The following is a 25,864-nucleotide window of genomic DNA, read 5'->3' as shown; positions in this document are numbered from 1 at the left end:
CTAGATTTAACTTTGGATTGGAGAGTTTACAGTCTAACCAGACACCTAAGTATTTGTAGTTGTCCACGTATTCTAAGTCAGAGCCGTCCAGAGTAGTAGTAGTATAGTAGTATAACACCCCTACCTTGTCACAACACAACTGTTAGGCTCAAACACATTAAGGAGGAAAGAAATTCCACAAATTAACTTTTAACAAGGCACACCTGTTTGAAATTCAAATGTATTCCAGATGACTACCTCATGAAGCTGGTTGAGAGAATGCCGAGAGTGTGCAAAGCTGTGCAAAGGCAAAGGGTGGCTACTTTGAAGAATCTCAAATAAACAAATCCAATTATATTTTATAACACTTTTTTTCTGTTACTACATGATTCCATATGTGTTATTTCATAGTTTTGATGTATTCACTATTATTCTACAATGGAATGAGTAGGTGTGTCAACATTTGAATGGTACCGTATATATATATATATATATATATATATATATATATATATATATATATATGTGTGTGTGTGTGTAACGTGAGAGAGAGGGGAAGCACCAAGGTGTGTGCGCACGCACGCGTAAGCGTGTGTTGAGAGAGCGCGAAAGAGCTGATGAGACTTTATTCACATCAAATCTGTTGTAGTTTTTAATCCTCACACTATTCTGGAAGCAATATCGGGATGAGGATTTATTTTCTCACTGGTCGCTTGACAGAAACAGAAAAGTAGCTCTGCGTTTCGGTGCAGAATGAAGCGCTCCGAATGTGGACCAGACCCCGTGCCGTGGACATTGTGGATGGCACTTTATCCACGATTTATCGCCTGAAAAACAGATGGAGTGTCAATTTGACCACACGAACGGGGAAGATGACTTGTGCGTTTTCTCTGTGTATCCTCGTATATGTTTTGGATTTAGCTGTTGGTATGTCTCCGTTTTTTGTACTACATGGAGCATTTTGTTGTTATTAGCTAAAAAGTTTTGATTTTATTTCTAAAGCTCCTTGCTGTAGACCATTTTTACTAAACTATATATTTCACATTTAACATTCTTCTGTGTTAGGCTGTAGCTCTAAAGCCTGCAGATTGAAATGCCATTGCAATGATTATAGGCTGCAAACGTTATTTTCTTACCTGTCTTACATATTTGAAACTCATTACACTAGCCTAGATTGACCGTAAACAGTTCCAAGGTATTGACAGCCATCCAAAACGATTAGTTTGTCCACGAGGAGATGCACTGTATCATACAGCAATTTCTGTAGACTGTACATTGAGTACACTCGTTGAATGCATGTTTGACTTAAATAGGCTAAAAGTTGTTTCATGCTAGTGAGGCTATGATGTCACAATCCTAGTTACCCAATCCAGTTTTTGATTGATTATCTGAGGGATAAAGGCTATTTGGCTGACCCATTTTACAGGTAATCTGTACTCTAAAATGATTAAATGCCACTGTCCCAAGGCTCTAGGACCTGACAGAATGCAAGCCAACAAAACATTGCGGATATGCATTATTTCAAGCATCTAATATAAGTAACATGATTTGCAATCAGGATCTGTGATAACATGTAAGTATAGCATTTCAATCCCATCATATGGCAATAATATATGCTATAGAAATTGAGGGGAGGGAGAGCATAATTGTGATTTCAGTGAATGCAGTTCCTATTGAAGTTGCTCTGTCACATGTGTGTGCGTGTGTGTTTGCACATGTGTGTTTGCACGTGTGTCTGCCTGGATCTGTGTGTCTCTGGATCTGAGTCTGGCTCTGTAGTCTCGCTTGCACTCCACCACCAGCGGCTCGTGAGATCAAGTTGGTCTGTGAGTGGGAGAGAGAGAGAGAGAGAGAGAGAGAGAGAGAGAGAGAGAGAGAGAGAAAGTAATCTCCTTGCTAGCTTTCTGTCAGTGCTTCATTCACGACCTCCTCCTTCGCAGAGTCAATGCTTGCAGGCTTCAAGCATAAGCTTAGGCCTTGAGTGTGCCTATTTTCAGAAGAATCAAGTCTCACAACAGTGCCAGTGTTTATTTCTCTGATCACCGTATAATTCAAAATAATTGGACTGGGTGTACTGTATTGAAGGCCTACAATGTCCTCTGTTAGATACAGTAGATGACAGTTGTCTGTCATGGTGTCTGCTCAGAAGACGGAGCGAGCCTGAGAAGCTTGTTGTTCATTGTAGCGCACTAACATGAGATGAAGTGCACCCTGGGTATTTGCAGTGGGTCTTCTACTGTTTAATTTAGTTACATTTATTTGCACCAAAGAAAACAAGTGATATACAGATTAAAACAAATTTTTAAAAGATGTGCAGGTGAGGTTTGAAGCCCAAGGGCTTCATCACAAAAAAAACTATATACAATACATACAGTTGAAGTTGGAAGTGTACATACACTTATGTTGGAGTCATTAAAACTCATTTTTCAACCACTCGTTAAATTTCTTGTTAACAAACTATAGTGTTGGCAAGTCGGTTAGGACATCTACTTTGTGCATGACACAAGTAATTTTTCCAAATAATTGTTTACAAACAGATTATTTCACTTATAATTCACTGTATCACAATTACAGTGGGTCAGAAGTTTACATACACTAAGTTGTCTGTGCCTTTAAACAGCTTGGAAAATTCCAGAAAATTATGTAATGGCTTTAGAAGCTAATTGCCATAATTTGAGTCAATTGGAGGTGTAACTGTGGATGTATTTCAAGGCCTACCTTCAAACTCAGTGCCTCTCTACTTGACATCATGGGAAAATCCAAAGAAATCAGCCAAGACCTCCGAAAATAAATTGTAGACCTCCACAAGTCTGGTTCATCCTTGGGAGCAATTTCCAAATGTCTGAAGGTACCACGTTCATCTGTACAAACAATAGTACGTAAGTATAAACACCATGGGACCACGCAGCCATCATACCTCTCAGGAAGGAGACGCGTTATGTCACCTAGAGATTAAGGTATTTTGGTGCGAAAAGTGTAAATCAATCCCAGAACAACAGCAAAGGATCTTGTGAAGATGGAGGAAACAAAAGTATCTATAGCCATAGCAAAACGAGTCCTATATCGACATAACCTGAAAGACCACTCAGCAAGGAAGAAGCCACTGCTCAAAAACCGCCATAAAAAAGCCAGACTACGGTTTGCAACTGCACATGGGGACAAATATCGTACTTTTTGGAGAAATGTCCTCTGGTCTGATGAAACAAAAATAGAACTGTTTGGCCATAATGACCATCGTTATGTTTGGAGTAAAAAGGGGGAGGCTGCAAGCCGAAGAACACCATCCCAACCGTGAAGCACTGGGGTGGCAACATCATGTTGTGGGGGTGCTTTGCTGCAGGAGGGACTGGCGCACTTCACAAAATAGATGGCATCATGTGGGAGGAAAATTATGTGAATATATTGAAGCAACATCTCAGGACATCAGTCGGGAAGTTAAAGCTTGGTCGCAATTGGGACTTCCAAATGGAAAATGACCTCAAGCATACTTCCGTGGTAAAAGTTGTGACAAAAGTTGCATATTTCCAAAGTTGTGGCTTAAGGACAAGAAAGTCAAGGTATTAGAGCGGCCATCACAAAACCCTGACCTCCATCCGATAGAAAATGTGTGGGCAGAACTGAAAAAGCGTGTGCAAGCAAGGAGGCCTACAAACCTGACTCAGTTACACAAGCTCTGTCAGGAAGAATGAACCAAAATTCACCCAACTTATTGTGGGAAGCTTGTGGAAGGCTACCTGAAACGTTTGACCCAAGTTTAACAATTTAAAGGCAATGCTACCAAATACTAATTGAGTGTATGTAGACTTCTGACCCACTGGGAATGTGATGAAAGAAATTAAAGCTGAAATAAATAATTCTCTCTACTGTTATTCTGACATTTCGCATTCTTAAAGTTCTTGAGTTTAAATGTATTTGGCTAAGGTGTATGTAAAACTTCCGACTTCAACTGTAAGTACAAAAACTACTGTACTTAAACCATTCATCATTAACTCGCATTCATTTATATTTCCTGGTGGTAATATAGTGAGTCTGGGCTCTAGTTGGGTGAGTAGGGACTATCGCTGCCTTTTGTTAACTGCGTAAGACAATGGTGATGCATTCAGGGGCCAATTCTGACATAAGAATTTACGCCATTCCTACGCATACCTTTCCTACGCATACCTTTCCTACGCATACCTTTCCTACGCATACCATTCCTACGCATACCTTTCCTACGCATACCTTTCCTACGCATACCATTCCTACGCATACCTTTCCTACGCATACCATTCCTATGCATACCTTTCCTACGCACTTCTCAGTATTTGGTAAGTATTTGGTATTCATACTCACACCTACAGTGTCATTGCTCAAAATGGAACGCAGCATCATCTGGATATGTGTGCAAGAAAAGTTAAACATTCACCTTCAGCTACCATTTCTTTCAAGCTGTCTACGCATACAATTTGATGCACACCTTTGATAAATCCACCGTATGCACCACATAGAACGCACTGCAGCTGTCTCTGCTGGAAAAGCAGTATTCCATTGGAAATTAAAGTACTTCTGAAACACAATGACACTATCGGTAGGATCGAGGCGTTACCTAATTCAGTCGTGTCGCTGGAGACAAATAAATGAGTAATCTGCAGGTGTGGCTGGCTACCTGAAAGCCCTCCCACTTGCTGGCTAACAGATTTTCTTGTTGAGTTTTCATTCAATAGGGTTTTTTTTTCAGTACATTTATCGTAAGCCATCCCTTTAAATCGATACTGATAGAGGCTAATATTTAACAATAGAAAACAGAGAAACTGCAAGTTAAATGGCCGTACAATTTAAATTCTGCATAATGGCACAGCATTTCATCAACTTCACTGTGGGAAAGTTGATATGTTGATATGCTTCAGTTTGCTGCCATATGACTGGTTTCACATTTGTCTCCATCGATTATAAGGTAAAATATATCTAAAACATATGTAATTTATATTTACTTATCCAAACGAATTACTAATTTAACCAGCTCTTATCAATAGCTCTTTTCAAGTTGTAAATTACAGTGCATGGAGAATGGTATAATTTCTATCTGAAAAAAATAAGTAGGCCTAGATGCTTTTCCCACTTGTAACCGGTAGGTTCGCTAGACATTATTCATGGTTTCCTCGCGCATAAAGGTGGTGGAATTACAGTGTATCTCTAGACATCCTCTGTCACACCTTCATTTATTTGATCTCCACCCCCAAGGAATAGAGGTTGAATTGCATGCTATTCTCATGCTTAAGTTCAAGGTCAGAATAGGCATAAAAACTTAATTACTTTCCATTTACGCAAGCTTAATTCTGGTCAGATTCGGGCCCTCAAGACCTAACCTCACCAACAGTAACTGATGAGGAGGATGTAGCTGACAGCCTCAATAGTTATGTTATGTTCGATAGTCACCAAACAGTTGAAAACGGACCTAAATAGGGACGGACTACCTTGTTCTATAAGAAACCCTTATAAATACAACTCTGATTGGGATTGTATATTCTTAGTGGAAGGGCCCCTTTAAGAAATGTCAACTGACATCATAAAAACATCTGAGTCAAGTATTTTTGCATCCACCTACAGGGCTCACGCTTACATGGTTGAATGGCAGCTCTCTTTGCTCCAAAATGCAGCATTTTCTTTATTTCTTTTTCAAATGTTTGTGAGTATAAAGCTCCCTCCAGTTCTCTCCTGGGTCTGTTGATGAAAAATGGGGGATTAGCGGGAAAAACATGAGGAAAAATAATCCACCTTGACGTCAGGGTGTAGAGGCCAAGGTGGGAGGAGGGGTGGGGATTCTATACTGGAGTAGCAGTATGAAACAGGAGATTACACTCTTTACCAGCTGCCCTGCACTGTGCTACGCTTAGGTCTCTTTAAGTGCTCTGGGATCAGTCCTGGGCCATCACACCATCACACTCAACATGCCAAAAAGTCAAGGGTCATCGTGGATACCTGATCCTACAGATTTAATCTGTACTATGTACACCCTGGTGTTATTATATAGGTTATTATATTATTATATATTATTATTATATAGGTCGTTTATAAGTCCTTTTGGGTTAATTTAACTTATTTTAACATTCTGTCCTGATGAGCACATGTTTAAAAAAAATTTTTTTTAATACATTTTACCCCTTTTTCTCCTCAATTTTGTGGTATCCAATTGTTTTAGTAGCTACTATCTTGTCTCATCGCCGCAACTCGGGCTACGGGCTCAGGAGAGACGAAGGTTGAAAGTCATGCGTCCTCCGATACACAACCCAACCAAGCCGCACTGGGCGCGAACCCAGAGTCTCTGATGGCACAGCTGGCGCTGAGTACAGCACCCTTAAGCCACCCGAGAGGCCCTCTGATGAGCACATGTTTAACTTAATAAAAAAACATGTTTTACTATATAAAGAGGTTAAATAACAAAAAGGACTATAGGAAATGCCTAATTAAGTGCCAAATAAAATAACAGAGTTGACTGTAACAGGGTTGACAATTTAACCTTAAATAAGCCATAAATCCCCTTGTGACAGGAGGAATGGAAGCTTGTTGTGTACAACCGGGAGGGGCAATTGAATGCAAGCTGTTATAATTGTTCAAATATTTCTATGCTGTCTACCTATGGGTAACAGGGTTGACGTGTTATGCTCGACCCACTCAGTTTCCACCACAAAACACCAGAAAATTGTCAAAAAGTGTAGAACCTGATTTGACTATTAGAGGTTCAATATCTCTTTAGGAAAATGTATTTAAGGCCTCCCGAGTGGCGCAGCGGTCTAAAGCTCTGCATCGCAGTGTTGCGGTGTCACTACAGACTGCGATCGGCTGTGGCTAGAAGTCCCATAGGGCGGCGCACAATTGGCCCAGCGCTATCCGGGTTAGGGGAAGGTTTGGCCAGGGGCGCATTACTTGGCTCATTGCGCTCTAGCGACTCCTTGTGGCGGGCCTGGGCGCCTGCAGGCTGACTTCAGTCATCAGTTGAACAGTGTTTCCTCTGACACATTGGTGCAGCTGGCTTCCGGGTTAAGTGGGCGGGTGTTAAGAAGCGTGGCTGGTCATGTTTCAGAGGACACATGACTTGACCTTCCCCTCTCCCGAGCCCGTTGTAGACTTGCAGTAATGAGACAAGACCGTAATCACGCAATTTAGGAGAAAAGGGGGGTAAAAAAAATGTGAATAATAAAAATGTATTTAAAAAGGAATAGTTTTACCATTATAAAACGAGAGTTCAGTTCACATAACAGGGTGGACCTTCAAATAAGGGACATGTATTTTTATCTAAAAATGAATCACTAATCACAAAAAATACATTTTATTTTTTACCTTTATTTAACTAGGCAAGTCAGTTAAGAACAAATTCTTATTTTCAATGACGGCCTAGGAACAGTGGGTTAACTGCCTGTTCAGGGGCAGAACGACAGATTTGTATCTTGTCAGCTCAGGGGTTTGAACTTGCAACCTTCTGGTTACTAGTCCAACGCTCTAACCACTAGGCTACCCTGCCTCCCAAATAATAGTCTTCAGAAATGAAGTTGTCAAATGATGGTGAAAACTTGGAGAAATGTTGGGGTTAAGTGGGTTAAAATCTTCAAAGAAGTCACAGAGAGTCCACAGAGGGACATGTCAAAATGCTGATTTATTGAATTTTCCATATGGTCTATATGATATGGCACTTTATTTAATATAACAGGCTTTTAAAATCCAATATTGGTGCAGAAGGGACTCATTTTGAGGAATGACCCATACAACACTATAACACTGACAACATTTACTTAGTGTAAAGCTAGAGATTCTTTCTGCCACAGAATACGCTGATGAAAGTGCAGCAGATAACCTAGCAGTTAGAGCATTAGGCCAGGAAACCAAAAGGTGGCTAGTTCCAATCACCAAGCTGAAAAATCTATTAATGTGCCCAAGAGCAAGGAATGTAACCCTAATTGCTCCAGGGTCACCGTTGATAATGGCAGACCCTGGCCATGACCCCACTCTCTAAGGGTGTCTCAGGGGGAGTTTCCAACTCACACATGCACATAATACACACTTGTAAATGGGAAATAGGACAAATATAAGCAACCACCTAATTATTATAAATGAAAACACATCATGACAGTGCATTAATTCTCAGAGAGAATGAGGTCGCTACTAGGTTATCTCTGCCTCTCCAGGTTAGAGATAGAGATCTGTGCTTCTCAGCACTATATCATGTCTTTGGCTTGTTTAGGAAACAGGTTGGTTTTTAATTGACCATACTTTACTTTTTACCCAGAGCCACAGCACTTAGCACACACTAAGACCACAATAATGGGAGAAATAGCGAGACATAAACATGCACTTGTGCTGCCATTGCCATTGCCACCCTACCTTTACACAGATATGGACACCTACTACAGCACCAGGGTTAATGAAGGAACAAGTCCATAATGATCATGAAAGTAAAAGGGGGAAATGTGTGCACACAATATTCCTATCCAAAGCTGTAATAGCCTGCGAAAAAAAACTTTGGGCCATTTAGCCTTGATTGTGCACTATTAACAATCCATGTAATTACAGCTAGCCTATGAGGTTTGATTTCAAATGCTCCAGAGACAGGGTGGTATGGTCATTTGCGAACTATAGTAACACAAACACAAGAGGGTCTTTAAGAATCATAAAATACAATAGAACAACTTTATGTCTAATGAATGCCTTTAGCAAGTTTTGTGCTGGACTATGTTATGGGTTTCATAGAAGGGACTGTATGTTGTAGAGATAAACATGTGTGGAAATGTGTGTAACATATTTTACTTCTTTCTTTGACCCACAGGCTATTTAACTGTCACTCTTGAACCTCTCCCTCCCGTTGTCATTGGAGACACGGTAACGCTCAAGTGCAATTTCATGACAGATGGCAACCTGCGAGAGATTGTGTGGTTTCGGGTGAGTAGGGTGGCCTTGATGTCCCTGTACGAAGCGTGTGGTTGTTTGCAACAGCACATACTGTATCTTGTGTTTACCTCTAGGAGAAGCTTTTGATTAGGTCGGCTTTGTTCTCTGACATTTTCCATTGACACTTCAATTAAAACGCTGACAAACGCATCAAAGCTTTTGATGCAAAGAGAGAGTGCATTAATATACAGTACATAACTGTACTATATCTAATGGCTTCTGAAGAGCTACTAGGTTTGATAAGCTCCTTAAACTATGAATGTATGTAGCGATATGTAATGTAGTCCACACGGACAGTTTGTTTCACCCTGAGCTCCCAGCTCCTCCAAAATAAAATGAATACCTAGTAACAACTAACTAAACTGATTAAAGTGGCAAAAGAAGAGGCTTCAAAGCTCTCTAGCCTTCATGAATTGGAAAAGAATAACTGTGTGCATCGATTAAAAAAACGGATTCATCTCACAGCACAACGCCTCTCCACTATTTGACCTTGATATTTAGTGTGTATGCATTGATATGTACTCTATGCGTGCCGTTTTTAAATGTATGTAGTTCTGTCCTTGAGCTGTTCTTGTCTATTAATGTTCTGTATTTTGTCATGTTTCATGTTTTGTGTTGGACCCCAGGAAGAGTAGCTGTTGCTTTCGAAACAGCTAATGGGGATCCTAATATAATACCAAATACCAAGGTCGTGTTTTGTGTAGAAACTTGTGTTACAAGTAGGTGGATACATGTCCAGGCTGTGTAATATGAGGTATTCCTTCACTTTCTAGGTGACAGAGGGTGGCAGTGCCAAGCAGAAGATCTTCACCTATGATGCCATGACCAACACCAACTTCTCCCATATGGAGGACTTCCGCAGACGAGAAGACTTGGTCTACCAATCAACTGTCCGGTAAGCTTGAACTGTAGGCGGCAGCCTCAAGAAAGAGAACATTGGTCAGTGTTTTCACTCGCAAGTGTAGGCTTATTTTATTTGAGCTTAAATTATTTGATCGTATCTTATTGTATTTTATCTGATCTTATTCAATGCTTTGAGTACCTGGAAAACTCCTAACATATATCGCTATTATCTTCGTGGGGTTTGTTGTTGTACTGCCAGGCTCCCTGAGGTCCAGATGGATGATGATGGGCCTTATGAGTGCCACGTGGGGATCTACGACAAGGCCTCTAGAGACAGGGTGGTCTTAGCCTCTGGCAGCATCGTGCTCACTGTCATGGGTAAGATTCAAGAGAATTAACGCTATAATGATATGATCATGTGGTATTTTAATCACCTCTGCCTCCCCCCACTGTTGAGATGTGGGAAATGCACAGGAGACTACTTTCTGATAGTCTTTTATATAAATCCGTGTTGCCTCCCACAATGTTCCCGTTTAACACGTCTGTACGTAATAGAACGTCTGTTTGGCATACAGGGACCACGCCACTGCCTGATCTGCATGAATACAACACAAAATAGTATCTAGCAAGATGGTGATCACGGAGGTTATTTTGAATGAGTGCATTTCGCAAGTGGCTAGTTTGCAACAACTAACTTAACTTAAACCACTGCAAATGTTTTGCCTTATAACGTTGGTTTCGAATTGCGACATTCTGGCATGTCTACCTTGTGATTTGTTGGAGAGTTGTCTGTCTGACACCCTGGAATCCCTCCCCGCGATAAAGGTTACCAAGAGAGTCCATATTGTATACCAGACTAACATCTTGTATACCAGGTCTACGAGACTAACGTTATGCCCTCAAGTACAGTACAGACATGTTTGTTTCATGTTTCAGTTAGTTTTATATGTAGCCCTTCTGAAAATACTAGATGCAAAATGTGCCTATATGTAGATGGTTCTCTCGTTTTGAGTCACAGGTTCTATGCTATTTTTCCTCCATAGTTCCTCCTAAGTCAATTTCTGTAGTGGCAGCAGACTGCCCGGCCCCCTTCAGTCGCTATGACACCCAGAACTTCACTCTAGTCTGCATCGTCATGGGAGGAAAGCCAGCCCCTATGGTGAGTTTGCCCACATGCAAACAGTACTCATACTGAAATATGTTTTGAAGTAAAACACTTTTGAAATGATGGGTGTGATTGGTTGTTACGGGCTCATACTATGTCTTTATCCTTTCAGGTGTACTTCAAGCGTGACGGCGAGCTGATCGAGGTGGACCCCTCTATTATGGAGGGTGGCGGGGGCAAATCCCAGGGCAGGGGCCAGGCAGGGCTACGTATCTCTAGGCCCCCGATCAGTAGAGACCTGGATGATACCAAGCTGAAGAAGTCCCTCTCCCTGCTTGACCAGGGGAAGCCACCCCGTCTGGACCATGACACCCCTGGGAAAGGAGGGATGGGGAAGATGGTAGGGGCCGGGAGGGAGCCAGGAAGTCTGGAGGGGTCTGAACCCAGCCCCACCACCCCGGAGGTGATCCCAGAGACAGTGGTAAGCCGGGAGTTCCCTCGCTGGATGCAGAGCACTGACCCGCTCTACTACTTCCAGCACCGGCGGCAGGTGTCCAGCGACGGCACCATGGAGGTCAGAGCCATGCTCACCTGGAGCCTCAACCCCCAGCTGGACAACGACGCCCTGTACAGCTGCGAGGTTAAGCACCCAGCTCTGTCCATGCCCATGCAGGCTGAGGTCACTCTGTGTGAGTACCGAATTAGAACATGACAATCAGCTGGATACCAAATATCTCCTCCATGAGGACATTAACCCACTTTTTAATGCCACCCAAATACTGGCTACCCAAGGAGTCCATGTCTGTATTAACCTATCAGAGCTAGGGATGCAAGGGGAGAGAACATTCTAAAATAATAGCTTGTTAAAATAATAGTTCAAATTCCTGAATTAACGGAAAATGAACATGGTGTCTGAAAGCTCGTAATTTGGGGAATATACACTGAGTATACAAAACATTATGAAGTGTTGATGAAGGGGTGGAGAAAGGTTAAAGAAGGATTGTTAAGCCTTGAGAAAATTGAGACATGGATTGTGTATGTGTGCCATTCAGAGGGTGAATGGGCAAGACTACTATTTATGTGCCTTTGAACAGGGTATGGTAGTAGGTGCCAGGTGCACCGGTTTGTGTCAACCACTGCAACGCTACTGCTTTTTTCACGCTCAACAGTTTCCTGTGTGTATCAAGAATTGGTCCACCACCCAAAAGACATCTAGCCAACTTGACACAACTGTGGGAAGCATTTGAGTCAACAGGGCCAGCATCCCTGTGGAACGCTTTCGACACCTTGTAGAGTCCATGCCCTGACAAATTGAGGCTGTTCTTTCTGATGGCAAAAAGGTGGAGTGCAACTCAATATTAGGAAGGTGTACCTAATGTTTGGTGTGCTCAGTGTATGTACAACCCTACTTAGAGCTAATGCATTCAGTAATGGCAGAAAATAGGCACTTCCCAACTACAGCCAACTACAGGAATATATAATACAGAGAACCTGATCACTGCTTTAGCTCAGGATCCAGTAGCAGCCAGCAACTGTTTATAGGCAGTGACTCACTTAATGAGGATGCTCCTTAATGGAGTATTTTGTTCAGAGGATCCATTAGTTCTGCTTAGAAATGCTCGAGAAATCTCACAGTAGATTAGCCATTTTCTGCACAGTTACATATGTAATTCCATAAGCACACACACCTACACAAACATGGTCTGTATGCAGCACAGCCACCGGCATCAGTTCATGATGAATACACGTCGAACCTCATATCAGTTAGTTTGAGTGGATTACTAGATATAGTGGAGACTTCATCATCATCAAAAACAGTTATTCCCAGTCAGCCATGGTTTAGCAAGCATGCTCAAATAAAAATGGATTCTAAGGCTGAGAATATAGATGCTTAATTTATTCCTTTAGAAATAATTTGACACATAAGGAAAAATAGTGTTTTGTTAAAATGCTAAAAGATTGAAAATATGTAACATTTATTTTTTTATATATTTGTTTATTTGCTTCCCTTTAGCTGCTCCCAGGGGCCCCAAACTGTCCATGACGCCTGGTAAGGCTAAAGTAGGAGACACTGTCCGCATTACAGTTCAGGGCCTCCAGATCTCATCCACTGGGGTGAGTACAAAATAAATGCTTTATTTTTAAATTATTCATACCAGTAAGTACATTCAACTGTAGGAAAGACAACCATATATCGCCATCATTGAAAGAAAACCTTCTTAAAAAATACAACATTTCTCCAGCAGGTGTCGCTCTACAACTATATAATACAACTGGGAGATACATCTGAATGAAAGTCGTATGTACATTTGAATGAAAGTCATTCCGCATGTTTGAGGGAATTTGTAAGAGTAATGCGAGCTGGCAAGGCCTACAATTGATCATCTTGACCACATACTATTTATTTGGGAGTCAAGGTGTCTTGCATATCAGTGATCTTGTGCAGTCTGACTGCAATGTTGTCAATCTCATTACACAAATTATTTACAAAGGATGCTTTTCCATATGCACTTCCCAGAACATGGTGTTCCCCGAGCCATTGTTCACCTGGACCAGAGTGGGAGGTCCTCTGCTGGACGGGAGAGAGGATCATATTGGGAGGGAGCTGGTGCTGGAGCGAGTACCGGCCAAGCTCAACGGCTCCATGTTTCGATGCACTGCCCAGAACCCTCTGGGCTCCACAGACACATACACACGGCTTATCGTGTTTGGTGAGTGTGTGAGGGTTCTCTGTGTCAGGTTACCCTCTCTCCTCATGCACATGACTTACTTTGTTTTCTCTGTTTTAACAGAGAACCCCAGACTTAAGAAGGGGAGACACAATTTTGTTGGTAAGCATAGAGAGAATGGAAAAAAGAGAACTCAATTCTTTACATGGTCAAAGTAAGACATATCATCCTACTGAAGATGAGGTAACTAACACTTATTTCCTTCTATTAGTAGATACAGCCTATTGCAATGAGGGACTGGGGCTGACCACCATGGTGCTAATGTTAGCCCTGACATGGGAGATGACGTGAGCAGCAAAAAGGACCCATGACCTTCTTCAGTCACTCTAATCTCTCCAGTCTCTCCCTCGTCACTCACTTCCACATCTTCTGGAGTTCCAGCCACTGGACCTGAAAAAGCACGGTTCACTTTTCATAGAAGCAACGTCTGAAAATAAAAACATTGTCAGAAATATGAGAGATAAGAACTACATGCATTCTAACTCTCTTCGTGTTTGTTGTCACTCTGCCTGTCTAACTGCATGTTCCCTTTTCGTCTTGTCAACATCCTACGATCAACTATCACAGTGGCTATGTTTTATGGTTGACCCCAATGTGTGTTACAGGTCTTTTTAACCGAGTTGGTGTGGGCTGGCCCACATTAGATGCTTTTCCCCATCTTCCTGTTATTTGAAGGCCAGAACACATACAATGTGACATGTTTTTGAAATATCTTGGTCAGCCAGACCTTGATTGAAATAAATGTTTGGTCGGAAAAATAATAATTGAAATAGGTAAAGAGCTGTATATTTTAGGCCATTGGCTAAAATGCTTGCAATTCTTTAAGGAAAATGTATGGTCTGTGGTAGGCCTACTGGCCCTACTTTAATGCACAGCCCAGTTTCTTTTACCAATGAGAAATCTTAGTCACGGAGCCAATGTGACATTGATTCAATGGTTGGAAAGATGGGGAGAGGTCTGTCTGTGATAAAGAGATGCTTTGCTTTGTTGACACCACAAAGCAAGGCCTGCAGGCTTTATTTTTATATTATGTTGATTATTGCCCCGTCAGGTCAGGTGCTGCAAAGAAGGACATAGAAAAACTGCAGCTGGCCCAGATCAGAGCGGCATGTCTTACTCTTCACTGTAATCAGAGGGCTAATATTAATACTATGCATGCCAGTCTCTCTTGGCTAAAAGTAGAGGAGACACTGACTGCATCACTTCTTTTTATAAGAAATAATGTGTTGTAAATTCCAAAATGTTTGCACAGTAAACTTACACACACTTACCCCACCATAAATGCCACCAGGGCTCTTTTCACAGTCCCCAAACAAATTCAAGAAAACGTACAGTATTAAATAGAGCCATGATTGCATGGAACTCCTATCTCAGATGGATCAAATGAACAGCGAACCTGGTTTAAAAAAATAGATAAAGCATCACTTCATGGCACAATGCCTCTCTGCTATTTGACCTAGATATTTTGTGTGTATGTACTGATATGTAAGCTATGTGTGATGTTTTTAATTGGTGTAGTTCTGTCTTTGAGCTGTTATTGTCTATAAATGTTCTGTATTATCAGGTTTTGTGTGGACCACAGGAAGAGTAGCTGCTACTTTAGCAACAGTTATTTGGGATCTTAATAAAATACCAATATTCCGCCTATCGTTTGGATATGTGCTGTGCGGGGCATAGAGATCTGTGATGAAACTTAAGCCTACGATGACATGATATGTCATGTTGAATATTGTCAGCTAAAAACTTCATGAATATGTAATTGGATCTTTATGGCATTAGTGATTGCGTATAACACCCAGGTAATGAATATCACCCGAGACAATTTCAATTACAGGCTACAGACTATATGGTTACTGGAGTCTATTGGCAATTCATACCATGAAAACAGTGGTGGTTGTAAACTTGGATCATGTCACTCATTTCACGGACGGCGGAGTCACTGAGGGTTTTCGCTCCACCCTCTGATTGACAAATGAAGGTTACTGCTTAGTAACTCACTTCACCTGGTTGTCTAAGTCCTCAGACACTCGTCCCTGCGTGGACTGAGGTTGACAACACTGACGTAACCCCGGCAAATCATTGATTGTTTTTCTGCGACTTTCTCTAGCAGCTTTATTGGAAGAAGGAAATGCGCCATAGCAGCTCACGCACTGTCAAGTCGGAGGGGCTATTGGCTAATCTCCAACATTCAAACTGTCAATCAAGATGAAAGGGCTATATAAAGCCATAGTACCGGTAGTTAGACAGTGCTGGAATAGAACAGTCTGAGCTTATAGGCAGTTGTAGACGCGAGATCCAGTCGTTCTGTTGGTTGACGCACGCACTGTGTTGGCATTGGCGCTCCAAGTCAGCTATTATCACTGCATTTTCGTACTGTTCCTATTATGACAAATACGTATGTGTGTCGTACCTCTGATATTAAAACTGGATTGATAAGACTTTTGTCGTAGAGGGGTAGTGGTATGGAGAACACTTAGACATCCATCTGGCATGAGCCACGCACTTTGGGAAGGTGTGGATTGTCTATGTGGCTACTCTAATTTTATTCTCAGAAAAAGGCATCTTTATACCTAACAAAGTCGTAATGGATTTAAACAATTTCGGAAACGCGGTGCTTTTCACGTTCCACATCATCTTCTGCATATTGAAAGCATGCTTGGGGTTGTTGCTCCCGAGCAGACGGAAAGATCTTCGCGGAGAGGTGGTATTGATCACCGGCGGTGGACGGGGCATCGGTCGGCATTTGGGGAAAGAGTTTGCAAAACATGGAGCAAAAAAGGTAAACTAATTACTGCGCTTTGTATTACCAATTTCTGTTTTCTACTTGATAAACGCCCAGTAATAATAACAAAAAGGCAAAGCATTAACAGACAGACGACTCACATCGCTTCACACAGCACCTTTGTTATCCTGGTTTTCATAAATAGAATATTAACAGGAATTCCAAAAACAATGGAATAATCTGAAAGTTGGGGGGGAAAGAAAGGGCAGTTGTTTGGAAGTGTTTTATGATTTATATCTTATTCTATTCTAGCATAACTTCAGAATCGAGTATTTTTGTATTACTTCAGTTCGATTAAAAACTTGATATTCACCTTCGGTGTGTTTTTTTTTTTTTTCTTCAGTTTTTCTTTTCTTTTCCATGTGAAAAGTATTGGGAAAGCCCCAGTACTTACTACACTAGTGGAAAGGAGCCTGGACTCTCTTAGCCCCTAGCTGACCTGGGTGATGTATGATGTGTAGTGTTCTCCTCCTCTTTTATTGTAAAGGCACACAAACACAGGTGTTTCCTCGGTCCCTGTGCTTTACAATGGGGGCGATGACAGGTTGGGTGGATGGCTCCGTGGAACTACAATGTTGCCTTTTTAACCTCAACTCTAGCTCCTCTGGGTCCCCAGTGACTGTTCAATAAAGTTCACTGACAGGGTAGTGGAACGCACAGTTCAGAGTAAGGTGAAAATATTCCTTTTATCATCAAAGCATTTGTCATTGTTGTAAAATGATCTGGTGTGTGTGTGTGTGTGTCTGGCCAGTAGCCATCCATCCTGGGTTATCAGTGCACAGGGACCCCTCTGGAGAAGAAATTAGATCTTAAAGTTTCTTCAATTAGACCCACTTTAGCCGACAAAACGCATAGCAGTTGTTTTGGCGGTGTCGGAGGTAGAACTGCATTAGAGCAGTCAAATCCCCAAGCGGCTCATGACTTTATACCTAAAGCGGACCTTGTCGTTGGCTGCACGGCGTCGCATTAAGAGAAATTCCATGCAGCCTTGTTTACAAGTTCAAACACTGGAATGTGCGACATAATTTACACCTTGATTAGGCTGATAGAAATCATTATTTGTATGTAATGATTTTCAATTTGAGCATTATTTCTATATAGCCTACATTTTCTCATTCTGAATTTCTAACGCGAGTGGGACAAGTGTGGCTTCATGACAATGATCAAGAGCAGCTGCTCAATGATTTGATGGCACCAACCATGTTTACAGCTCAGACACATCAGCTATGCGCATGTTGGCTATCGCCGGTCAACATTTGATTAATTAGGGCTCTACTCAATCCATAAAGCTGAAGCGCTAGACTCATGATACTTTTAGATTGAGCTGACATGCAGAATTGACCGTAAATAGTCTCCGCTAAAGTGTGAACGTTGCCTTCAAATTTCAAACACTAAAGTTCAGAGCCCTAAATCATTGGATTTCCCTCAACTGCACATCAAATAACTTGTCTGTGGTTGCGCAACCTCTAGCTAATGCCTCCTCAATTAGCAATTAATCATATAGAACTCTGCAACGCACAGCAATCTCAAACAGATGGCAAAGATGTTAACGTAGAGTATAGTTTGAATCTACTGTAAGCTACCTGAGCACTGGTTTAAGAATGCATGCAACATTTTACCAATGCAATTTGAAACATAAAATGATACATTTTGGTTTGACAAAATTATTTTTAGAATATTAATCTACAACCCATATATATAACCATTAAATTAAAAACAACCTTCCTCTTACCACCCAGAAAGCCTATGTTTATTTGTGATTCCTACAAGATAACACAAATCCAAATATGCATTCTCATGTCAATGGACTGCCCTTTTTGACCGCTCTGCCTGTTGTCAGTTGATCCTGTGGGGCCGCACTGAGAGGTGTCTGATGGAGACCTGCGAGGAGATCTCTCTCACCACCGGAGCCGAGTGCCATTACTTCCTGTGTGACGTGGCCAATCGGGAGGAGGTGTACAAGCAGGCCAAGGTGATCCGAGAGAAGGTACAGTAGAGAGAGCTGCACCCAAATTAATGACCTAGTTCCAAAGTCATTTACAGTAGATAACAAACACCTGACAGTAATAAATTGTCTTACACATCCAACCAGTCTTTCAAAAAGGTTGCCTTTGGAATCTTCCAGTGTTTCACAGGGATACACAGTATGAAGTGAGTATGCGCAATAAACACTGAAATACGTGGGTCTATACCTGTGTATACCCTCCTACACCACTGAGTTTAACTCAAGTCTTATAATAAGACAAGGATTACCATGATGTAATTATCGCTCACTTATCAGCCTTTCAATTATACGAAGGGAAACAAAGTGATAAATATTATTTGTGAAATGCTTCGTAAACAGCCGTTGTAGACGAACAGTGAAATGCTTGCTTCTGGCATAAAACAAGATTTGGGTTTTTACAACTAAATCTGTTTATTTTTGTATCTTAGGTGGGCGATGTCACCATTCTAGTGAATAACGCCGCAGTGGTTCATGGGAAGAGTCTGATGGCCAGTGACGATGATGCTCTGATGAAGACTCAACACATCAACACGCTGGGCCAGTTCTGGGTGAGTGTTAAAAAGATAAGTATGCAGAAAAGTGCTCATTCATTATGGCATTATGTTTTGAAGCTTGTCTGAATTTAGATTTGTTTCAGTTCCGAGGCTCAGTATTGGAAATATTAGGGTCATCTTTCAATATGTATTGATCCCACATGTGAAGGGGAGAAACTATACTTTACTCTAAGTACTGAATCATTGGACCTGAGGTAAAATGCTGGCAACAGAGTGCTGGTTGACACTCTTAATAAAAGGATCTTACATGATATTGGTGTTTGTCCTCTGATCTACACAGATGGAATGTGGAACAGGTTTGGTTCCCCTTCTCTCTGAGTGCTGCAACCCTTCTGTTAAGGTTGCCAATTCCAGGAAGTAGGGAGGGAACCTAGTATGAGAGAAGAGTGAAGGAACAGCTAGGGAATAGTAGTGAGTGGAGCAGAACAATGTGCAGACTGTCACGTTTCTCTCGCTCTCTCCAATTCAATCGGCGTTATTGCCATGGGAATCATATGTTTACATTGTCAATTTCACGTGCTTTGGCAATAAGAAATTAACAGTAAACATTACTCAAAAAAGTTTTAAAAGAATATAGACATTTCAATTGTTATTATTGGCTATGTACAGTTGTAACAATGTACAAATAGATGAAGTATGAAAGGGAAAATAAACAGATAAATATGGGTTGTATTTACAATGGTGTTTGTGCTCCACTGGTTGTCTTTTTTTCTGTGGCAACAGGTCACACATCTTGCTGCTTTGGTGGCACTGTGGTATTTCACCTAAAATATATGGGATTTTATCAAGATCGGATTTGCTTTCAAATTCTTTGTGGGTTTTTGTAATCTGAGGGAAATATGTGTCTCTACTATAGTCATACATTTGGCAGGACGTAAGAAAGTGCAGCTCAATTTCCGCCTAATTTTTGTGGGCACATAGGCAGACCTGGCTCTCGAAGACAGGCCATGGTGGCCTTTTTCTGATAGCAAGACCATGCTCAGAGTCTGTACATAGTCAAAGGTTTTCATTTTGGTTCAGTCAGTGGTCAGGTATTCTGCTACTGTATATTCTCGTTTTAGGGCCAAACAACATTCCAGTTTGCTTGTTTTTGTTTTGTTCTTTCCTGTGTGTCAAGTCTTTTCTCAGGATTTGGTTGGGTCTGTTTTGTGTTTGAACAGAGTCCCAGGACAAGCTGACAGAGTGCACTCTCCTCCAGGTTAATCTCTCTGTAGGTGTTTTGTGTTTGAACAGAGTCCCAGGACAAGCTGACAGAGTGCACTCTCCTCCAGGTTAATCTCTCTGTAGGTGTTTTGTGTTTGAACAGAGTCCCAGGACAAGCTGACAGAGTGCACTCTCCTCCAGGTTAATCTCTCTGTAGGTGTTTTGTGTTTGAACAGAGTCCCAGGACAAGCTGACAGAGTGCACTCTCCTCCAGGTTAATCTCTCTGTAGGTGTTTTGTGTTTGAACAGAGTCCCAGGACAAGCTGACAGAGTGCACTCTCCTCCAGGTTAATCTCTCTGTAGGTGTTTTGTGTTTGAACAGAGTCCCAGGACAAGCTGACAGAGTGCACTCTCCTCCAGGTTAATCTCTCTGTAGGTGTTTTGCGTTTGAACAGAGTCCCAGGACAAGCTGACAGAGTGCACTCTCCTCCAGGTTAATCTCTCTGTAGGTGTTTTGTGTTTGAACAGAGTCCCAGGACAAGCTGACAGAGTGCACTCTCCTCCAGGTTAATCTCTCTGTAGGTGTTTTGTGTTTGAACAGAGTCCCAGGACAAGCTGACAGAGTGCACTCTCCTCCAGGTTAATCTCTCTGTAGGTGTTTTGTGTTTGAACAGAGTCCCAGGACAAGCTGACAGAGTGCACTCTCCTCCAGGTTAATCTCTCTGTAGGTGTTTTGCGTTTGAACAGAGTCCCAGGACAAGCTGACAGAGTGCACTCTCCTCCAGGTTAATCTCTCTGTAGGTGTTTTGTGTTTGAACAGAGTCCCAGGACAAGCTGACAGAGTGCACTCTCCTCCAGGTTAATCTCTCTGTAGGTGTTTTGCGTTTGAACAGAGTCCCAGGACAAGCTGACAGAGTGCACTCTCCTCCAGGTTAATCTCTCTGTAGGTGAGGGCTTTGTTATGGAAGGTTTGAGAATCACTTCCATCTAGGTGGTTGTAAAATTCGATTGCTTTTTCTGAATTTTGATACTTGGCGTGAATTGACCTAATTGTGCTCAGCATTTATTATTATTGGTGTTTTACTGTATGTTGTACACTGATGTTTTTGCTGAATTGTTCATGCACTCTCAATTTGGTGTTTGTCCTATTTTGTGAATTATTGGTTGGTGAGTTGACCTCACATCCATAGAGGGCAATGGGTTCTATAACTGATTCAAGCATTTTTAGCCAGATTCTAATTGGGATGCTGAATTTTATGTTCCTTTTGATGGCATAGAAGGCCCTTCTTGCCTTGTCTCTCAGATCGTTCACAGCTTTGTGGAAGTTACCTGTGGTGTTTAGGCCGAGGTATGTATTGTCATATGCTTTAGGACAACAGTGTCGAGGTAGAATTTGTGGTCCTGGCAACTGGAAATAGTTTGGAACGCCATTATTTTTGTCGTACTGAGATTAACTGTCAGGGCCAAGGTCTGGCAGACTCTGTGAAGATCTAGTTGCTGCCATCCTTGGTTGGGGACAGAAGCACCAACCAAACAGTAAACATTTGACTTCAGAATCAAGTAGGGTGAGGCCGGGTGCTTCAGACTGTTCTATATCCCTCACCGATATGTTGCTATAAACTTTGAAGATGGTGGGGCTCAAGCTGCATCCCTGTCTTACCACGCGGGAGTACCCCCCCCCTGAAGGCGCAAATCTGTTTCTGCCAATTTTAACAGCAGACTTGTTTGTGTACATGGATTTTAAAACCTTTCCCAAGGTTTCTGTTAAATCATATCCCATTAGTTATTGGGGTTGAATTTGTCTCCACTTTTGTGGATATGGGGTGATCAGTCCTTGGTTCCAAGTAATGGGCAAGATGCCTGAGCTAAGGATGTTGTTGTTGAAGAGTTTAAGTATAGTCAATTGGAATTTGTGGTCTGTATATTTGATCATTTCATTTAGGATCCCATCAACATCACAGGCCTTTTTGGGTTGAAGGGTTTAGTAGTTCATTCAATGTAATTGGAGAATCCAGTGGGTTCTGGTTGTCTTTAAAAGCTGACTCTAAGATTGTTTAATTGATCATGTATATGTTTTTAATGTTATTATAGGGCCAAGAAGTTTGGAGAAGTGGTTTATCTGTACATCTCCATTTTGGGTAGATAGCTCTTCATGTTTGTATAGTGTGTTCCAATTTTCCCAGAAGTGGTTAGATTCTATTGATTCTTCAATTACATTGAGCTGATGTCTGACATGCTGTTCTTTCTTTTTCTTAGTGTATTTCTGTATTGTTTCACCATAGTGACATGTTTTGTCCAGGATGTTGTCGTAAAGGGATTGAATTGGTTTTTGGCTAATTGTTTTTTGTTAGGTTTCTGCACTACCCTCCCATCTATAGTATGCAAGTTGTTTGCTTTGATGCCTCAATCATTGAGTATTGCTCTGTTCATGTAGACTGTGATTCTGCTGTGATCTGATAGGGATGTCAGTGGGCTGACTGAGACTCTGGGTTGAGGTTTGTGATAAAGTAGTCTACTGTACTGCTTCCAAGAAATTAGCTATAGGTGTACCTACCATAGGAATCCCCTCAAAGCCTACTATTGACTATACCTACCCAGCATGTGACAGAGCTGAAGGAGTTGTGACCCGTTTTTGTTGGTGGTTTTGTCGTAGAGGTGGCATATTGGGGCAGGAATGCTGTCATCTTCAAGTAGGTGTCCCCCCACCCCTCCCCCCTGTGTCTTGATGTCAGGTTCTTGTCCAGTTCTGGCATTTTGGGTCACCACAGACTAGTACATGTCCCTGGATCTGGAAATGATTGATCTCCCCTTCTAGGATAGAGAAGCTGTCTTCATTAAAGTATGGGGATTCTAGTGGGGGGATATAGGTAGCACACAGGAGAGATTATTTTTTTTGCTGAGATTATTTCCTTATTTAATTGTAGTCTCTTTCTTTAGACCACCAAAGCCTTCCTACCCCGCATGCTAGAGCTTTGCCATGGCCATGTGGTGTGTATCAACTCCATCCTGTCCCTGTCCTCCATCCCGGGGGCCATAGATTATTGCACCTCCAAGGCCTCGTCCCTGGCGTTCATGGAGAGCCTGACCCTGGGCCTGCTGGACTGCCCTGGGGTGGGCTGCACCACCGTGCTCCCCTTCCACACCAACACTGACATGTTCCAGGGCATGAGAGTCAGGTAAGTCGGACCACCATGGGCCTCCCATACATTGGGCCTACTATACATGGCACTCTAGTTTTGCTATGGGTCAACCAGTGTATAGTGAGTCAGCACACAGAAATGACACATGGGCTCAGATAGAGGTTCCTTAAGAAAACCATAGATGGAATAACCAATCCCATTCACACACCAATGGCTGGAGGAATAAGTTCAGTATTGTTGATTCATCCATTTTGGGATAAATTCATGACACATTTCACATGTCTTGCATGGCTAAATATATATATTTTTAATTTAACCTTTATTTAATGAGACAAGTCAGTTAATGATGGCCTACCGGGGAACGGTGGGTTAACTGCCTTGTTCAGGGGCAGAACCTTTCGGTTACTGGCCCAACTCTCTAACCACTAGGCTACCTGCTGCCGAAAAAAGAGTGACGGTGAAGTGTTGTGTTCATCCCCCAGGTTCCCTCAGCTCTTCCCCCCGCTAAATCCTGAGCTGGTGGCCCAGCGGACGGTGGACGCAGTCCGGACCAACACTCCGTTCATCTACTTACCTTGGACCATGCATGCTCTCGTTATTCTCAAGAGGTAGGGGGACCCAATCTGTCATGACACCAAAGTAGTGTACTGGGTTAGATTAATGAAGCTGTAACAACAGGTTTTCTGAGCGCCGGAAACTGTTAGTCCTCTGAGCTAAAGCCGTAGGGATTAGTCTAGGGTGCTAACGCAAGTCTTCAGGTCTCAGACAATGTTAATTATTTAAGTTCACTTAAGTACCTCTGTTACACTAACATGCTCCATTCCCATCTCCAACAGCTTCCTGCCTCAGGCAGCTCTGGAGGAGATCCAGCGTTTCTCAGGGTGCTACACCTGCATGGACACCTTCAAGGGACGTACATAAGAACGGAGAGGCTACACACGAGTAGTGGGCATCAGAAGCACGAACATTGTGGCTTGGCACTAAGAACCGCACAACAGCTTCCTATCAAATGAGTGGAAGTATCTCCAAGACAACAGAGGCCTTAGGAACTATGGGTACTTGGGGTCACAGTGCCCTGATGGTGCAAGAAGAGATTTGCTGTGGAATCTTGAATTGAATAGTGGTGTTTGGGTTGGCAGATTGGGTGGCCCCAAACTGATTTCTATGCTGCTTGGAGTTGGTTGGTGTTTCCTCCAAAGCCTTTCAGTTTGGGATCATGGCCTAAGCACCAGATGGACTGGTATTCAGAACTGATCAAGCCTTACCACTGTGGTTAACTTCCCATCTGTCTTACTAATGATACCATTACTAATTTGAAAATGCAGAGATTAGGTTGAATGGATTGTACTCTGTATGTTAACAAATGAGTAACATCTGGTAGTTGCATTTCACCCCCAAAAAAGAAAAAACTGGTGTTAAATCTGTATTCAATAGTCATATTTTGGGGGATTTACCACTTGACAGTATTGTGAATATGCTGTCTTGTGTTTGCGCAGATCCAGTCTTGAGTTTTTTATTTTTATTGTCTGCTAAAGACTCCAGCCTTCTCATGGTCAACATTCCTGTGCTGCAGCCCTGCCAATTGTGAGCTCATTGTTCGTTTTGTAAGGGTTGTCATAACACTCTCTGCTCCATAGGAAAGTATACCGGAGAAGTTCCTTCCATTTGAAGACCCATAGAAATGGTTTCAGGGGGACACAGGCAATACAATCAACTTTCTCAGATTCATCATTCATTTGACCCTATACTGTGCCTACTGAACACACTTGTTGGTACCCTCTTTATCTGTCCCTCTCGGCTCTGTCTTAATCTTCTTTAGTATGGTCATCCATCTGGAGCACAGACAGCTGGAGAATCATACCTGGCCTGGTGGGCTCTATTGTCCAATATCAGTTTTCCCACATTATGTTGAACTTCGGGTTATCTAGGGTTACGGTGGTTATGGTTAGCATCTTAAGTAGGCGTAGATATTGAACATTCAATGATGTATCTTGATCAAAACTTTCTCCCATTCAGGAATTCTTTGATAAAACAAACTCACTTGGACACATTTAGTGCACAAAAGCAAGGGAGGCACAATCATACTGTTTTAGACCAGAAATGTTTCAGAATGGAATGGTCCAACCAATGATGTGGTGTGTGTGTGTGTGTGTGTATATACACCTTGGATTGCAGATGCTATGTAATGCCCAATGGGAGGCTTTGAAGCCACCAGTTGGCCATATTGGCACTCCCCAGTTGGAGCAGCCCTCCATAAAAATGAATGGAATTCCACAGTATTTCAATTAAATGTTTCAAGGATAAAATAACCTGTTGTAGTGGGGTCAGTAACAGAACTTTCTAATTATTTGATTTTAAGAAAAATGTTTAAATATTTTAAATGTTTGTTTTAGCTCACATAATATAAACATATGCATTAAGGTGTCTGTAACAGAATGAACATGGCAAAACAAATGTAGACATTAATAAATCCATTTCTATAGCTTCCAAAATACAATGGTGGGCGAGTGTCAAGATGGAGGGGTGGTGGATTGAAAAAAGCACCCTGTCAGTCATCTAGAGTGTGCGTGTGTGTATGAGATTTAAAAAATATATATTTATATATAGGGCTGGTTTCAATCAGATCCGCTTTAGCCAACATCTGCATAGCGGGGGTGGAACTGTG

General features: G+C 41.9%; 2 protein-coding genes across 2 annotated transcripts; both read left to right on the top strand.

Moving 5' to 3' along the window:
* The first annotated feature begins 521 nt into the window (after window positions 1-521).
* Window positions 522-15,220, top strand: LOC109869209 (immunoglobulin superfamily member 21-like). The gene is made up of 10 exons (XM_020459182.2): window positions 522-906; window positions 8,777-8,889; window positions 9,672-9,793; window positions 10,001-10,119; window positions 10,785-10,900; window positions 11,019-11,535; window positions 12,861-12,961; window positions 13,365-13,557; window positions 13,639-13,677; window positions 13,787-15,220. Exons 1-10 carry the CDS (start codon window positions 747-749, stop codon window positions 13,864-13,866), a joined length of 1,560 nt encoding a protein of 519 aa, XP_020314771.1. The 5' UTR covers window positions 522-746; the 3' UTR covers window positions 13,867-15,220.
* Window positions 15,221-15,820: 600 nt separating this feature from the next.
* On the top strand, window positions 15,821-25,508 carry LOC109869210 (short-chain dehydrogenase/reductase 3-like). Its single transcript, XM_020459184.2, has 6 exons — window positions 15,821-16,354; window positions 18,198-18,344; window positions 18,791-18,910; window positions 22,997-23,235; window positions 23,682-23,807; window positions 24,036-25,508. The coding sequence occupies exons 1-6, from the start codon at window positions 16,160-16,162 to the stop codon at window positions 24,118-24,120; spliced, it is 912 nt and encodes a 303-aa protein (XP_020314773.1). The 5' UTR covers window positions 15,821-16,159; the 3' UTR covers window positions 24,121-25,508.
* The last annotated feature ends 356 nt before the right edge of the window (window positions 25,509-25,864 follow it).

Source organism: Oncorhynchus kisutch, linkage group LG24 (assembly GCF_002021735.2).
Source record: "Oncorhynchus kisutch isolate 150728-3 linkage group LG24, Okis_V2, whole genome shotgun sequence".
NCBI lineage: Eukaryota > Metazoa > Chordata > Actinopteri > Salmoniformes > Salmonidae > Oncorhynchus > Oncorhynchus kisutch.
The sequence above is the reverse complement of the archived record's forward strand: the minus strand, read 5'-3'. Positions and strand labels throughout refer to the sequence as shown.